Source organism: Macaca thibetana, chromosome 2 (assembly GCF_024542745.1).
Source record: "Macaca thibetana thibetana isolate TM-01 chromosome 2, ASM2454274v1, whole genome shotgun sequence".
In the NCBI taxonomy this organism is placed as follows: domain Eukaryota; kingdom Metazoa; phylum Chordata; class Mammalia; order Primates; family Cercopithecidae; genus Macaca; species Macaca thibetana.
In genome coordinates, this window is record NC_065579.1 from 150281751 (window position 1) to 150297720 (window position 15970).

Consider the following 15970-nt stretch of genomic DNA (forward strand, 5'->3'; position numbering starts at 1 on the left):
TTTGTATTTTTAGTAGAGACAGGGTTTTGCCATGTTGGCCAGGCTGGTCTCGAACTCCTGACATCAAGTGATCCACCCTCCTCAGCCTTCCAAAGTGCTGGGATTACAGTACAGGCATGAATCACCACACCCAGCCAGTATTTGTGTATTAATGTCACCAACATTAATGTCTAGCAAGGACACAACCTATATATGTGTATGTATATGTACTATATATGTATAAATATTTATGCACATGTGTATATATACTATTGTATAGGAACATATGAGCTGTGATGAACATTCTTGTAGACATTTCTTGTTTGCAATTTTACCTGGCTTTTTACCTTCTTGTTTGTTGAAATTTTGTATTAAGAATATTTTCTAAGCCTGTAATCCCAGCACTTTGGGAGGCTGAGACGGGCGGATCACGAGGTCAGGAGATCGAGACTATCCTGGCTAACATGGTGAAACCCCCTCTCTACTAAAAAATACAAAAAACTAGCTGGGCGAGGTGGTGGGCGCCTGTAGTCCCAGCTACTCGGGAGGCTGAGGCAGGAGAATGGCGTAAACCCGGGAGGCGGAGCTTGCAGTGAGCTGAGATCCGGCCACTGCACTCCAGCCTGGGCAACAGAGCGAGACTCTGTCTCAAAAAAAAAAAAAAAAAAAAAGAATATTTTCTTAAAACAGGCTGGGCACAGTGGCTCATGCCTGTAATCCCAGCACTTTGGGAGGCTGAGGTGGGCAGATCACCTGAGGTAAGGAGTTCGAGACCAGCCAGGTCAACATGGTGAAACCCCATCTCTACTAAAAATACAAAATTTAACCAGGCATGGTGGCAGGTGCCTGTAATCTCAGCTACTCAGGAGGCTGAGGCAGGAGAATCACTTGAACCCAGGAGGCAGAGGCTGCAGTGAGCTGAGATCATGCCACTGTACTCTAGCCTGGATAACAGAGTGAGATTCTATCTCAAAAAAAAAAAAGAATATTTTCCTAAATTAGTTACTAGATACAGAAATACAGTTAAATAGAAGGAATAAGTTCTAGTATTCAATAGCACAGTAGAGGAATTGTAGTTAACAATCATTTATAATATATTTCAAAAGCTAGAAGAGAAGAATTGTAACATTTCTAGCACAAAGAAATGATAAATGTTTGAGGTGATGGATATCCCATTTACTCTGATTTGAGCATTACACGTTGTATACAGGCATCAAAATGTCACATGTACCCAAAAATATGTACAACTATGATACAGCAATAAAAAAAGAATTGCTACATCAAAGGACATAAACTCTTCCTAAGGTTTTTGATACAAATTGCAAAGTTGCCTCCAGAAATAGTTGTCCCAATTACACAACCAACAACAGTAAATAAGACTGTGTAATGAAGGTGTGCATTTGGGACAATCTTGTGAGCCTGTTGTTCCTCCCCATACTCTAACTGGTAAGGCCATGGTGGCCAAGGAATCCTGAAATCTCAGCCCTTGAGGTGTCACATACTGTATGGTAGATGGAGAAGAGGAAGTGAGGAATGTGTGGATAGCAGAAGGGGAAGGAAAAGAAGATGCTAAGAGAGAGAAATCTGGCTCACCTCAAAGATGAATTTAGAGCTGCCAAAGTTGGTCTTCTGTTTCTGCCAGAAGTTGTCAGGTTTAATGATGAGGGCCACATGGATCTCAGCTGGAAAGGCTTCCTGCAGCGTTTTGAGGAGGGGCTTGATGAGGTCCCACTTGGAGCCCCGCATGTCGATGATGACAGTGAAGCCACGTTTGCACACGTCCTCACTGTGGGGAGGTCAAAGGTCAGTATGGTCACTCTGGGTAGCTGAGACTTTGGAGTACACAGTCAAAAAGCACCCGGAAACCTGCACTCCCTTTGACCAGAATCACTCTTCCAACTTCATGTCAGGTCTCTTGGCCACCTTCAAACCCAACTCAAACTGTATGCCTCAGAAAAATCCTTTCTACATTTGACCAATGGTCCTGGCATTCTGCCTTCTCCCAGCATTTGGCAAATAACTAGGCCTTCCTTTTGCAAGCTGAGTATCCCTAATCTGAAAATCCAAAATCTGAAGTGCTCCAAAACTTGAAACTTTAAGAGGGTCAACATGATGCTCAAAGGAAATGATCGTTGCAGCATTTCAGAGTTTGGATTTTCAGATTAGTGATACTCACCCGGCAAGCAGAATGCAAACATTCCAAAAAAAAAAAAAAAAAAAAAAAAAAACTTAAGTCCAAAACACTTCTGGTGCCAAGCATTTTGGATAGGAGCTACCCAACCTGTAGTCAACTGCACTTGTTGGGATGTTTACAATTTGGATATTCACAATTGTATTTTATTTTCATTTTAATTTTTGTCTCACTTTCTTGCTCCTAAAATGAATCATGTTTTCCCCATTGATATTCCAGTTCTCTAAAGACAGAGACCCTGTTGCCTCTTAAATCTGAGATGGAAAGTCCTTGACAGGAGTGTTGTTCTGCCCTGTGCCTCCATCAGTGACAGACACTAGTACATCTTACCACTGAGCCCAAACTGGGCCAAAGAATACTTTTTCAAAAAAGGGCTCTAGGTTGATTCTGCCAGTTGATGAGAGATGGTACACAAAGTATTAATAACATGACTTTACCACCATTGTATTTAAGATGTACTACTTTTAGCTTATTATTATTTTTCACTTTTTTTAAGAGTCAGGGTCTCGCTATGTGCACTGGCTGGATTGCAGTGGCTATTCCCAGGCACAATCACAGTGTACTATAGTCTCAAAACTCCTGGCTTCAAATGATCCCTCTGCCTCAGTCTTCCAGGTAGCTGGGACTACAGCCTTGCGCCACCACGCCCAGCTTTGTGGTTTAAAATGTATGTCAACTTAAAAAATCAGGTCGCTGAGTCATGCTGATCACTCAGAAAGAGCCCAGAGTGGAACTGACTGCAACGGAAGATGCAGACCAGTTGTTTCATGTATTTCCATTGTAAGAGTCACAGTGTGAAATGCATGTATCAGGATGTTAAGGGAGGATGAGGGAGGAGTAACTCTTGAAATCAAGGCAAGATGAAGTGACAGTGACCATCTTGAAAATCAAGACATCAGCAGGCTAAATAAATCAAGATGTTATTATATAAGTTAGCAGCAAAGTTTAAACACTTGAACTTTGACTATAACTCCTGAGAATAGGAAGAAAAAAAATGAAGGTCAGAATAGTTATAACATCTCAGTTTGGAAGTCTATGTTTGAGTAGTTAGGGGTCTTCTCTTATTTTTTTTAAAGCCAATCCGTTTATTTTATAATTCAAAATAGACATTGATTACTTCATATTTTAAAATATAAATACCAGCATAGTATTTCCTTATGGTCTTTCACTTAATTTCCCATTTCCCAGACTGCAGTTGTTTAAACCACTATGTACGTTACATGACCCACATATGTGCCTACCACATATCAGTTGCTCACAGCTGCTGGCAGTAAGGCCACAGAAGGATTCAGGTCACAAAAAGAAATTAAAACCTTTTGAGGGGGCTTTATTCTCAAATTTCAACCAGTGATGAGATTGTTACAGCCTCATTAAGAGACCACAGCTCTTGACTGTGTGCGTGTCTCAAGCACAAGGTAGATTACTTAGGCGTCCCTGGTACACAGAAAATTCCCCAGGAGAGGGGACTCTCTCCAGCATGAGAGAAAGGATGAGTATTCTCCCCAAATCCTGCATCCCAAAGGAAAGGAGTTGCCTCTTCTTCCCTGACACTTATTGAAACAATGAGTGGCCAAAGTTTTCCATAAATAATTTTCTCTATCCTCTTGTCTTAAAGCAATGTGACTTTTTTCCAAATTACAGGATTTCTTTCCCATTATAAGAGAAACACCTGATAACTACACAAAAGTTAAAGTAGTCAGAGACCCGTGCAAGAGATGCTAATGGTAGGACTTTATAACACCCAGGCCTATATCCTTTCTACCTTTTCTGTGCATATAGTTTTCATACCATGTACTGTTCTACTTTTCACTGTAACACAGTTTTTTCTCATGTCTAAAATTTCTTCCAATCTGTTGCACTTAGTGATAGTCCATCTTATGCCTATACCATAACTTATTTGATCATTCTCTTGATTGCTTTACAGAAAGGTATGTCAACTTACAAGTCCACCAGCAGTGTATGACAGTACCCCCCTTTCTCTATCCTCACCAGCACCGGTCATTGAATTTTTTAAACCTTTGCCTGTTTTATTAAAAATACATTGTATTATATTTAAATGTGCATTTATTTGATTACTAGTTACAGCTTTTTGGCCTGTAAATATTTCTTCTGTGAATTACCTGATCAACTCTTTTATCCATCTTTCTATTAGGGATTAGAGGCTTTCTTTTGGGATTTAGGGGTTTTATCACTGAACATCATTTAGTGTAGCTTGACTTATATTTGTTGCATGCCCACCTATGTCAGATTCAGTAACGTTAACTGTGGGTCTTGCCTTTCCTTAGAGATGATTGTCTTCGTTATTTCCCTGCTCCTCAGACTCCATCTGTGTTGCCACAATTTATGCTGACCTGAGAATTCTTTGTTCCTAACAACAAATATTCTGTGTTGCTACTGAGAGCTGGAGGTCAACAATCCCTGCATCTAAAGCTGGTGGTCAGTAGCAGGTTATGCCCTGTTAACTAATCATTTCTGAAAACTGAGAGTAGAAATTAGGTCCTAATATTCTATAGGAGGTTCTCAATAACTCAGGAGATGGAGAAAGAAGCCCAGGAGCTGAGGGCTGTGACCTAATCTAATTGGCATCTTTCTGTGAAAAACAGGCTAATCTTCCAAGGTGCTTTGTGTATTTGGTTTCAAGTAAGGGGCATAGCTGGGAAAGGGGAAACAACTATTTTACTGCGTGCTCATTCTATGCTGGGGCTATAGTTCAGTATTTGCCATACATCATTTCATTATATCCTAATAATAACTTCATAAACTAGGTATGGTTATCTCCATGTGAGAGAAGATGAAATTGAGGCATAAAATTTGCCTAAGATTACATAACTAGTAAGTGGCTAAGCAAAAATTCAAAATGAGGACTGTTGACTTGAAAACCCAAGCTCAGGCTGGGCACGATGGCTCATGCATATAATCCCAGCACTTTGGGAGGCTGAGGCGGGCAGATCACTTGAGGTCAGGAGTTCGAGACCAGCCTGGCCAACATGGTAGAACTCTGTCTCTACTCAAAAACAACAACAACAACAAAAAAGAAAACCCAAGCTCAGGTCACTATATCATACTCTACCCCACCACACTGACACTATGTATGGGTGTCTTTGTTTGGGGACAGGAGTTGGGGGCCGGAGATGAGGGGATTAAGTTAGGGGACTCAGAGGAGATGGGATAAATTAGGGCAAGGAGTCTAAGTGAGTGATCTCCCTTCTGCAGTCTGTGCAAAACCACAAAGTCAGAGAAGCAAAAGAGCGTGGCATATTGAGAAAGTTCAAGCAATTAACTCTGGTTCAGGCCTTTGAACGCAAGAGAGTGCAGCTCTGAGTGCCTTGGAGAGTCCCATTCTGGGTTCTGTCCCTCTTTTTGCACACACCCCGCTCCACCCCGGAAGCCAAGATGACTCACCCACATAGAGTCTGCGCTGCACATCCATCTTCCCCTTGTAGGTCAAGCTCCTAGTATCTGAAACCCTAACACTCTCTGCCCAAAGGACCCTTAGTCTACTTCCTGGGCCCATGGGTATCTCTTTCCAGGGTCCAATTCCCAAGGGCAAGTAACACCACCATTATGTGTACCCCTAGGCCCAAGGGGTGACAAAGGGCTGCTATTTGAAAGGATGTGGCTAGAATATAAATGTGTGAGCTGGGGTGTTCACTTGCATGCATGAGGCGCCCCTGCCAAGTAGGGCTGAGCTGGGGAGTGGAGAGAGAAGGCAGGCAGAGCATGAGTGGGGGCTGGTCTACTGTGCTGCCACATTTGGGCCTGGGAGCTCAAAGGAGTCCAACAAATCTAAATTTAAATTTGGCCTTCTAGGTTGCTGTGAAGATATATTTGTCAAGGTAGAAGGACAGAACATGTTTTATTTAACAGTTTGTTAGCTTGCTACATTAATTTTAAATATTCAGACAAAGGGTATGTGAGCTTCCATTTGTACTCTTGCCTTAGGCACCACAATGTTAGAATCAGGCCTTGCAAGAGAAGAGACTGGAGAGGATGTAGACTTCAAATCAGAATGCACTTCGTATGCCAAGGCTGGAGCAGTGGATTTGTCCTAAAGGCAACGAGGAACTACTGAAGGGTAAGATTCAGAGAAGGAATGTGATCAGGTGATTTGGATTGATTACCCTCCAGCTGTGCAGAAGGAGGGTAAATTGGGGTCAGCCCAAAGGAGTGTGTAAGAGTAGAAGAAGGGTCCTTGCTAAAATGACTCTTCATGAGTCTTCCATGGACCACCCTATTTAAACCTGTAACTGTCACCCAATACTCCTTATACCCCTTCTGTTTATTTTTCTCCTTAGCACTTATTACCATCTGGATAATATGTTTTATTTATTTACTGTCCATCTTCCCTCACTGGAAAGTAACCTCAGTAAGGGCAGGGAGTTTTTATGCATTTCACTGTTGAATGTTCAGTGCCTACTACAGTGCCTGGTGCAAACGAGGAAGGGGAGGCAGCAGTTAAGGGTATGAAAACTAGAACCAGCTTCCTAGGCCTGAATCCTGGCCCCATCATTTACTTATTGTGGAACCCCTCTGTGCCTCAGTTCCCACAATGTAAAATGTGAATAATAATCACAGGGTTGTCTTAAAGGTTAATAGACATAAATCACTTAGGATGGTGCCAGACACAGACTGTTCTATGTAAGTCTAAGCTGCCATAGGAGATGTCACTGGTGTCCACCTAGGATCCCTTTACTAACTACTGTGCCTGTTCTCCAGTTTCAAGAGTATTGGAGCTATCAGCTGATGCCTGTAACCATCTCTGAATGCTTGCTTTAGCTGATGGCTATGTTTCTCCAAGCGAAACCTGGGCAGTTATATCCCCACACCAGGGCTGGCAAGTGCCTCTCTGGTGGAGGTGTGTCAGAGCCTAGCTCCTTTACCTCATTGCAGAGTAACTCTGAAGTGTGATGTATTTTCACTGCCTCCCCAGTCTCCCCAGAAGGCTCCAGCTAGACTTCACCTGAAACCAACCTTAGTTGGTTTTTCCCCTTTCCTTACTCTGCTTCTTTCTTCCAAGTTTTTCCTGAATAGCAGACCCTTAATAAATCATTTGTATCCAAATTCCTTCATATTAAACACAGCCTAAGACAGTTATTTTTATTACAGTTATGAGTAATAATGTAAATATAAATTGTATTCAGTTGGCCCTCCATATCTGTGGGTTCCAAATCCATATACTCAACCAACCTTGATGGAAAATATGTACAGTCACCTCTCTGAATCAGCGGGTCTCAAACTTTGGTTGGGTGAATCTGTCAATGTGAAACCAGCAGATTTAGAGGGTCAATTGTATATTTCATACATATATGAAATTCTGAAGGCAATTTGATATATGGTCTAGAAGTTAAAAGAGAAACCAGGTGTGGAAATGTTTATTTAGGAGTCACACAGTGCCTGGCACATAGTAGGTGTTCCATAACATTTGCTGAATGAATAGATTCCCGAATGGGTGGTAGCTGATGTGCACACAAGTGGGTGAGATCCCCCAACAAAACCGAGGAAGAAGAAAAGAACCACCTTCTGGGTCAAGGATAGAACTGGCAGGAATATCAGTGTTTAAGAGATGGGAGAAGGAAGTAGATGACCCTGAGGAAAAAATGAAGAGAGGTTAGAGAGAACCAGGAGAGGAATGACATCAAAGAAATAAGGGAGGAGAGGATTGCAAGGAGGAACAACAGTGTCAAATGCTGCAGAGAATGGTCATTCACTTAGAGCAGAACTATTGTATTTAGCAACTAGGAGGCCATGGTCCCATGAGTCAGGGAAATTTCAGTGAGGTGCTGGGGCCAGAATTAATGCTGGAGTAAGGAAGCAGTCTTGCTGGTTAATCTCTGTAATGATTAGCAGGAAGTGCCACAGATATCAGAGGCTGCTTGTGGTGCACTTCCACCCCCTGACTCTGTCTCCCTGACCCCAGCAGTGGCCAGAGTCTGCATGGTGCTCTCTGGCCAACCCAACTCCCGCAGCTGCTCCCCAGCCTGCCCTCTTCCCCAAGGCTCACACTCCCAGACCTCTTCTCTCATTCCCTGTGCTCAAATGACAGCAGTTTCAGCAGACCCGTCTACAGTGGAACATAACGAACAGGTAGCCTGCTTTTTCCCTTTAGGTGATTTACCTCTTAAAAGGTATTTATTAGCCCAGATCAAACTTTCAAGGGCAGAAAGTTTGTGTGTATGGTGTATGGTGAGGATGGGGGCATAGGAGGGTGGAGTTTGGAGCAGCAGACTTTTATATACTTATTTTTTATTTAAAAATATTTTTTAAAGCAGATTTTTAAATCCCCTCAGGAGGGGAAAGAACAGTGGGTGACCCCCTTCCTGTTCCCACACCTGCTACTTGAGAGGGAGAAGGCAGGCACTGCCCTGTCTCCCCTGTGCCCACCCTGCCCTATAGTTTCCCATCTGGGGCATGGGTCCCCCGAGGCTCCCTTGGCCAGGTTCTCACCCTTTGTGATAAATTACAATCCCTTCAAACTGAGCTGTGTTCTGTTTCATAGACTCCAGGGCTCTTGGGCCCAGAAGTCATAAATGTATACTGAATGACTGGATGATTGATCAGCTGTTTCTTGTACTCAGTTCTAGACCATTTACTCTTTTGTTCATTAAATGTCACTGGGGCTGTTTTCACTCAGTAAGCCTGTGCTATCTCAGAAAAGCACTTTCACCACTTTATGCCAATGCTTCTCAAACTTTAGTGACTTTCCTTATCACCTAGGACACTTGTTTAAAAATGCTGATTTGGGGGAAGCCTTCCAGATATTCTGATGAATGTTGGTCTGGGATAAAGCTCAGGATTCTCCCCATAGTGATCCAAGGACAACAGTTAGGCACTCTTAGGTGTGGTTTTTGAGAGTTTAATGATAAAAACTCGCTTTGTCTAAATCAGATATTATGATATGCATTTAATAAACAGTAGGTAACACACAAATATATCAGAGCAACAATGAAGTAAGTCAGAACAACATTTGCAAGGTGAACAACAGCTACACCATACAGAAGCCTGCTGAAAATGTTAGTTTCTCTCTCCATGCCCTCAGGCATGGAGTCATTTATTGCAAGAATAGGCTTGGAAGGATTTCTGCCATTGGTGTAAATGTCTGGTTCTTTTTGCAAACACTGGGCTCCTCCTCTTGGCCTAATGAGGCTTTCCCTGAAGAGCTTGGCAGTTTCCCTTCCCAGTGTTGCTGCCTGTGCTCAGACACCTGCTGAAGATTTCCTTTCCCTGGCTCCCCTCTCTAAGTTGCCATGAAATCACTGCAAGGTTTCTGCTTCTTGTCATATACCTGACCTGGCAGCCACATCTCAAACCTCTGGGCAAGGCCTGGGTGTCTCTCTAGGTGGATGTTAGGTCCTGCCCACATCTGATGCCCATAGAGTCGTCTCCTGACCCACTTGGCTGGCTCCAGGTCTGATGAATCCAGGTGTAGAGGGTCTCTGTGGGTAGGTGGGTGGGTGTGTGAGGAATGAATGAATAGGCGTGTCACAACTGGCCATTTTCACTTATGGTAGCCTAGCAGAGATCACAATTTAGCAGCCCACTATTGAAGCCAATCCCCAAAAGTGGTTTTATTAGGCACAGTTGTTGTTGTTTGTAAAGTTTTTACACATCTTTGGAGAAGGCTTAAAACCACTCTTCAAGCCACTCCCAGCTTATTTACAAACTTATACAACCAGTTTGTTGGCCTTTGAATTTACCTTCTCTGTCTTGGTTGCTACTATTATCCCAGCCCTGTTTCACACTTTAGGAGACTCAATTACCTCCACTTGAGGGGCAGGGGGCAATGAGGGTACCAGTGCCTCAAGCCACAGGTCTCTCTGGACCCAGACAGCAGGGCTGGGCACCTGTCAATGACAACCCCAGGCCAAGCTTTGCCCTACATTACAGTCTGGCCTTAGGGAGAAAAATGCCACTTTCTCTCATCTTGTCTTCCAATCTCTTCTCCCTGGACTTCTTTCCAGGTCCCTGCCTGAGCAAATCCCAGAATGTCTCTCTGGATTCTCTCCTGGCCACATGAGTGAACCACCCTGCATACAGCCCATTATCATCTGACCACAGGGTTGAATTCAAATGCTACCTTCTATTCTTTCCTGATCTTTCTTCTATCTTATTGCCTGATCTTCCTCTGTCAGAGCAATCTCCTCCTCGCTAAAACAGATAACATATTATCCATGCCTCTCTTAATGCATTTATTAGTTTCAATTTTATATTCAATTTGCCCTCTCATGCCTCTACGTCTTTGTGCTTGCCCACGCCAACCCTATCTTGGCTTGGATAATTTCTACTCACATTTTTACATTCACAAGCCTCACAAGCCTCTTCTTCCAAGAAGTCTTCTCTTACAGATACATGCCCTCCCCACCCTGCTCCATCCCCACTGGGATAAGGGGACCTTCCTGTGTATTGCCATGACCCTGTGCTTTCCCACATGGCAACTGTCATGGCTATTGCAGGGTATCTACAGCCAGGCTCTGGTTGACCAATTTCTGTAGCCTTACAGAGATTCATATGGCTTCAAAAGGAGAACCTCATTATGAAGGTGCTTCATAAATAATATAGTATCACATAAATGTACAATATTATCTATTAGTTCATTAATTCATTCATCCAACATACATTTATTGAGCATTTACTTTGTGGCTGGCCCAGTACTAGGCACCGGGATATATAAATGTGGACAAGACAGAAACATGAAAGTTTCATTCTAGAAGGAGAGGTGGACTTAAGACAATGCTAGATAAAGAGAAGAAATGCAAGTTATGATAAGTATTAAGAACATCTCAGGACAGCCCACATGAGGAGCAAAGACTGAAACCACAAGAAATAATTCGTTAAGAGAACACTAAAAAAATACTAGAGGCTGGGCATGGTGGCTCATGCCTTTAATCCCAGCACTTGGTGAGGCTGAGATGGGCAGATCACTTGAGGTCAGGAGTTCAAGACCAACCTGGTCAACATAGTGAAACCCTGTCTCTACTAAAAATACAAAATTAGCTGGGTGTGGTGGCAAGCGCCTGTAATCCCTAGGTAGGCTGAGGCAGGAGAATCGCTTGAACCTGGGAGGCAGAGGTTGCAGTGAGCCGAGATGGCACCACTGCACTCCAGCCTGGGTGACAAGAACAAAACTCCATCTCAAAAATAAAATAAAATAAAATAAAATACTTCAGACAGAGGAAACAGCCTGTGCAAAGGCCCTGAGGAGTCAAAGAGCCTGGATGCTGGCTGCTCCTCCACCGCATCCAGGGAGGAGGCAGAAATCATGAATTTCAGTAAGGAAGCAGGAGACCAGCAGCCACATCTGGGCTAGCCCTCTAAATCGTGAGGACCTCAAATCCTCCAGCCGAATACACATATACAATGAGAGCCAAACTACTGAAATTTGGGGCAACTTTTTTTGGTAAAAATGAGACATATTCATATATTAGTGGTAAAAGCTAACTTACTGAACACATGAGGCTCTATGTTAACATTTGTATACAGTATCTTATTAATTCCTCACATGAAACTCATAAGAAGCTGCTATTTATTATCCTGCCCTATTGTTAAGAAAACTGAGCCTCAGAGAAGTTACTTACAGTCACCAGGAAGGGGTAAAATCAGGATTTGAATCTTGGTTTGTTTGACTCCAGTATCTGTGCATAAAACTACCATGCTTTCTTGCCTCACAGATGCATAGAACACTTGATCTTGAAGAAACATTCATGCTTCTTCTTGCTAGCTCCTCCTGTCAGAACTGAGGGTAGCAAGTTTCAGAGCTGGGAAGTGACTTGCTCTAGGTCACACAGTCTGCTGGATATCTTAGCCATTTGGACCAGGCATCTAGTTGTCAACTGCCTTACTCCAGGTCTTTTATAAAACCATGAGAACTCTGGAAGTGACAGGAAGAAAAGTTCTCCCATGAAGAAGCAAACATCAAATAATCTGGCTTGGAGGCCCAGGGTATCCTGTGTGAGTACTAAAACCCCTAACTCAGGAATAAGGACCATCCTCCTCATGGTTTCCACTGTGCTCTGGCAGCAGGGAAATGCCCTGACCCTGTTTGCCCCCACTCATGTGTTACCACCTGAGATCTACCCCATTTCTATGAATGTCTGGCAGATTCCCACTTAAAACAGCTGCTGGAATAAAGATCACATTGATCCATTCTGATGGCAGGTGGTGAAGCAGAGACCCACATGTTGTGGGTCTCCAGCAGGCCAGCCGGGAAGACGAGGATTTCTGTTTACCTCCTTAGTGTGTGCTGCTGGGGGCCGGTTCCATTGGCCTGGGTGTGTGTTTCAGGATATCAGCAGTGTGAAGATGTTAGAATCCTAGTGTGAGGACCAGGAATCCCTAGTGCTTGGGTTGTGATGGAGCACAATTAACCTTCAAATAAGACCTATTCACTAGGATGTCCAGGGAAGGTGACAAATTGAACATGGGTAGAGAGCTAGCCTGGTCACTGAGGAGTGGCTGACAGAGAAGAAGGACAAGGCAAGCTAAGAGTTCCTCATTTAATGAGGGTGGCACTGGCCCTGCCATAGCACATCTTTGGTCCTACAGGGCTGACAGTGCAGGATGACTTGGAGGAATGATAAAGAGGAGTCTTATCCAGGACGCCTGGGCAGCCTTTAGTACCTGCAGACCATTCACCATGAGCAGACAGAAATCAGAAAAGGGAGGAAGAAAAAGTAGCCCCAAATAAGTATCCACTTCACACTTTCTCCCAGAACTGTGCTGCACCCATGTCTACCCTAAATCATTACATAAACTGAGTTCTTCCGAATTTGAGGAGAAAGAAAGGTTCCTGGAGTTCTGTAGAGAAAATGATTCTCCTGACCCATTTGTGCTGGAATTCTCAAGCCATTCAGACATGTGGAGAGTCTCTGGCTGTGGGATCTAGACTTTGTTCAAACTTTTGCTCCTTACTTGATCTGTGTTAAGCTGCTTTCTGCTCCTCAGGGCTATTCTAACTGCCTCAGCACTTCTGCTGATTGCCCCAAGCCACAACTACTTTCTGAAACACCAGAAATGAGCAGGTGTTAAAGAAAAGTGTTAAAGACACATTAGCACCTGCTTTAAGTTCTCTAATTGGTATAATCCGAAGTAGTAAAAAGAATATTAGAGGAAACAGTGTCTTATAGAGAATAAGCGGCTCTCTGGGAATGGGTTTTGAATGAATGTTTGTTCCCACAGACAGTTCTCAAACTGGTCCTTTACAATGGGGAGGCCTCCTGGATGGCTGGGTATCCAGAGGGCAGGAGAGAGGTGATGGGGCTCCCTGTGCTGGTCATGCGCTCTCTCTGCTGGGTTATGGGCGACTGTTCTCCACCAGCTGGCTTTCTGTCAAGCTGTAATCCAACTGCCAAAAGACCGCCTCAGGATCTATGTTAATTCATCCAGAGGTTTTTGTTATTGTTTGTACTGGAAGTCACCCTCTGGCCTCTTTCCCAGGTTGTTATTCCAAAGAGTTAGTGTCTTTTCTACCCATTTAACAACACATCTTTTGCCTCTGCACATCTGATTTGTGATGCCAGGGCTGGTGGGGGCAGTGGGGTGGTGCAAAGGCAGTATCTTATCCGAAATCTAAGTTTCAATTCCTCCTCTATAAAGTGGTTTGACTTAGTGTCTGTGCATAAAACGACCATGCTATCTTGCCTCACAGATGCACAGAACACTTGATCTTGAGGAAACATTCATGCTTATTCTGCTAGCTCCTCCTATTAGAGCGGAGGGTAGCAAGTTTCAGAGGCGGGAAGTGACTTGCTTTAGGTCACACAGTCGGCTGGATATCTTAGCCATTTGGACCAGGCATCTAATTGCCAATTGCCTTACTCCAGGTCTACAAAGTGAGGAGATTATGCTTAACTGGTCTGGGGCTGGACTCCATCATTTTTAAAAGTTCCCCCTGGTGATTCTAATGTGCAGCCATGGTTAAGTACCATGAAGGTGAAGTTGTAGAGATTTGTTTGCCTATTTCTAGGTCTAGGAACTACTCCTTGTCAGTTCCTCACCCTCACGTGTGCCAGAAGCAAACCCAACTCTTGCCCATCAGAGTCCCAGGGAAACCCTAATTGGAGACCAAATAAGGAAGGTTGACAGTTTCCACCTTTTTAAAGTCTGCTACCTAATTCTACACAAATAACACTATTAAAAAACAAACTAAAACAAAAACAAAAAGACCTCTCACTGCAAACACCTGGAACAGGGATGTGGCAGTTTCTCTTTTTCTCTTCCAGGCAGGGCGCGGTAAAGTATTCAAAAGCACTGACTCAGGTCCCAAAGTCACACCCAACATTCGCAGGTATAGCTATAAAGTGACAGGTCCAGAGGCCTAAAATCACTCAGCAGGATCTCTGCATCCACATCCCAACTTGTCTTCAATGCTGCCTTTAAACAAAATATTCTAAAAATCAAGTCTTCTCATACAGAACAAAGACAGTGGCTCACGCCTGTAATCCCAGCACTTTGGAAGGCTAAGACAGGTGAATTGCTTGAACTCAGGAGTTGGAGACCAGCCTGGGCAAGATGGCGGAACTGTGTCTTTACAAAAAAAATACCAAAATTAGCCAGGCAAGGTGGCGCATGCCTGTAGTCCCAGCTACTACGGAGGCTGAGGTGGGAGGATAGCTTGAGCCCAGAAGGTTGAGGTTGCAGTAAGCCAAATTGCACTACTGCACTCCAGCCTGGGCAACAGAGGCAGACCCTGTCTCAAAAAAAAAAAAAAAAAAAGGCAAAGACTTGCCATGCCATGCTGCAAATAGTCAAAAGAGCATGCCACAGCTGAAGGGAGCTCAAGAGAGCTCTAGGAATGGTGGGGGTGACAGCAGTATCGGGCAAATGCACGCAGTCTTCCAAAGGATATACACCTTGGAGGGACCAGCATGAGGCAGCTGCATAAACCCTGATGTGTTTGTCAATCAGTAAGGTCATTTTACAGCCTTACAGGCTCTGAAACACAACTCCTGTTCACCAAAGGAAGAGACCCACTTTCTGAATCAGAGTGGCTTGGGGGCACAGTGTTTGTTTGGAAGGAGCTACTCTTAGCCAAGAGAAGACATGAAAACTGTGAAAGCACAAGAATCATTGCTCCTAGAAGTCTGGTCTAGCTGGCTAGGGAGAGAAGGTGGCAAAGGGGTGGGTTCAGATGGGAGTGGGATGGAAACTGACATCCATTTCAGGACAGCAGCTTCCTGCCCTATTTCCTACCCTCCCTCACAGAGCTGTTCATCCCTTCCTTCTGGGTCATTCAGAACATGCAGCAGAAATGAAATGGAAACCAAAGCACTACAGGGAAAGAAAGAACTGGAAACCAAAACCCACACAGCCCTCCCATTTTCCGCAGCCCTCCTCAGACAAACCCCAGGGTCACTCTCCTCTGGCCTTCTCTACCCTCTCCTTCTTCCCCGCCCTCCACTCCCCCATAGTCAGGCTATATGAAAAACAATTCATCTTTTAACTTTTAAAAAAATATATCATCATGATCATAGCACATATATCCGTGAGCAACAAAGACTGTGACCTAAGCACAGTGCCTCAGCCACCCCACCGTAAGACCCGGGGAGCCTTTCTAAAATGTGGAGTAAGAGAATAGAGCTGAGGGGACTCAAGAGAAATGGCAACAGTGCAGCCATGGGCTGCCTCCCACTGGGGTGCTGCCCCCGACCTGGCCAGGAGACAGAGCAGCAACTCTCCTAGGCTTGGCCTACTACCGTGCCATCACCACTCCTCATTCTCTTGCCACCCCCCCTCCCTGCCCTCTCACAGGAACCCCCACTCACTCTCCAGCTGGGCTCTGGTTTCCTGGCAGGCTAGGTGGAATCC

At 44.1% G+C, this 15970-nt stretch overlaps 1 protein-coding gene across 26 annotated transcripts in view; it reads right to left on the minus strand.

Moving 5' to 3' along the window:
- KALRN (kalirin RhoGEF kinase) overlaps positions 1 to 15970 on the minus strand; it is a 708666-nt gene that overhangs the window by 467927 nt on the left and 224769 nt on the right. For all 26 annotated transcript variants that reach the window (XM_050781536.1, XM_050781534.1, XM_050781532.1 and 23 more), the window contains exon 4: positions 1573 to 1765. In XM_050781536.1, coding sequence (XP_050637493.1) covers positions 1573 to 1765 — 193 coding nt within the window. The remainder of the gene's footprint in view (positions 1 to 1572; positions 1766 to 15970) is intronic.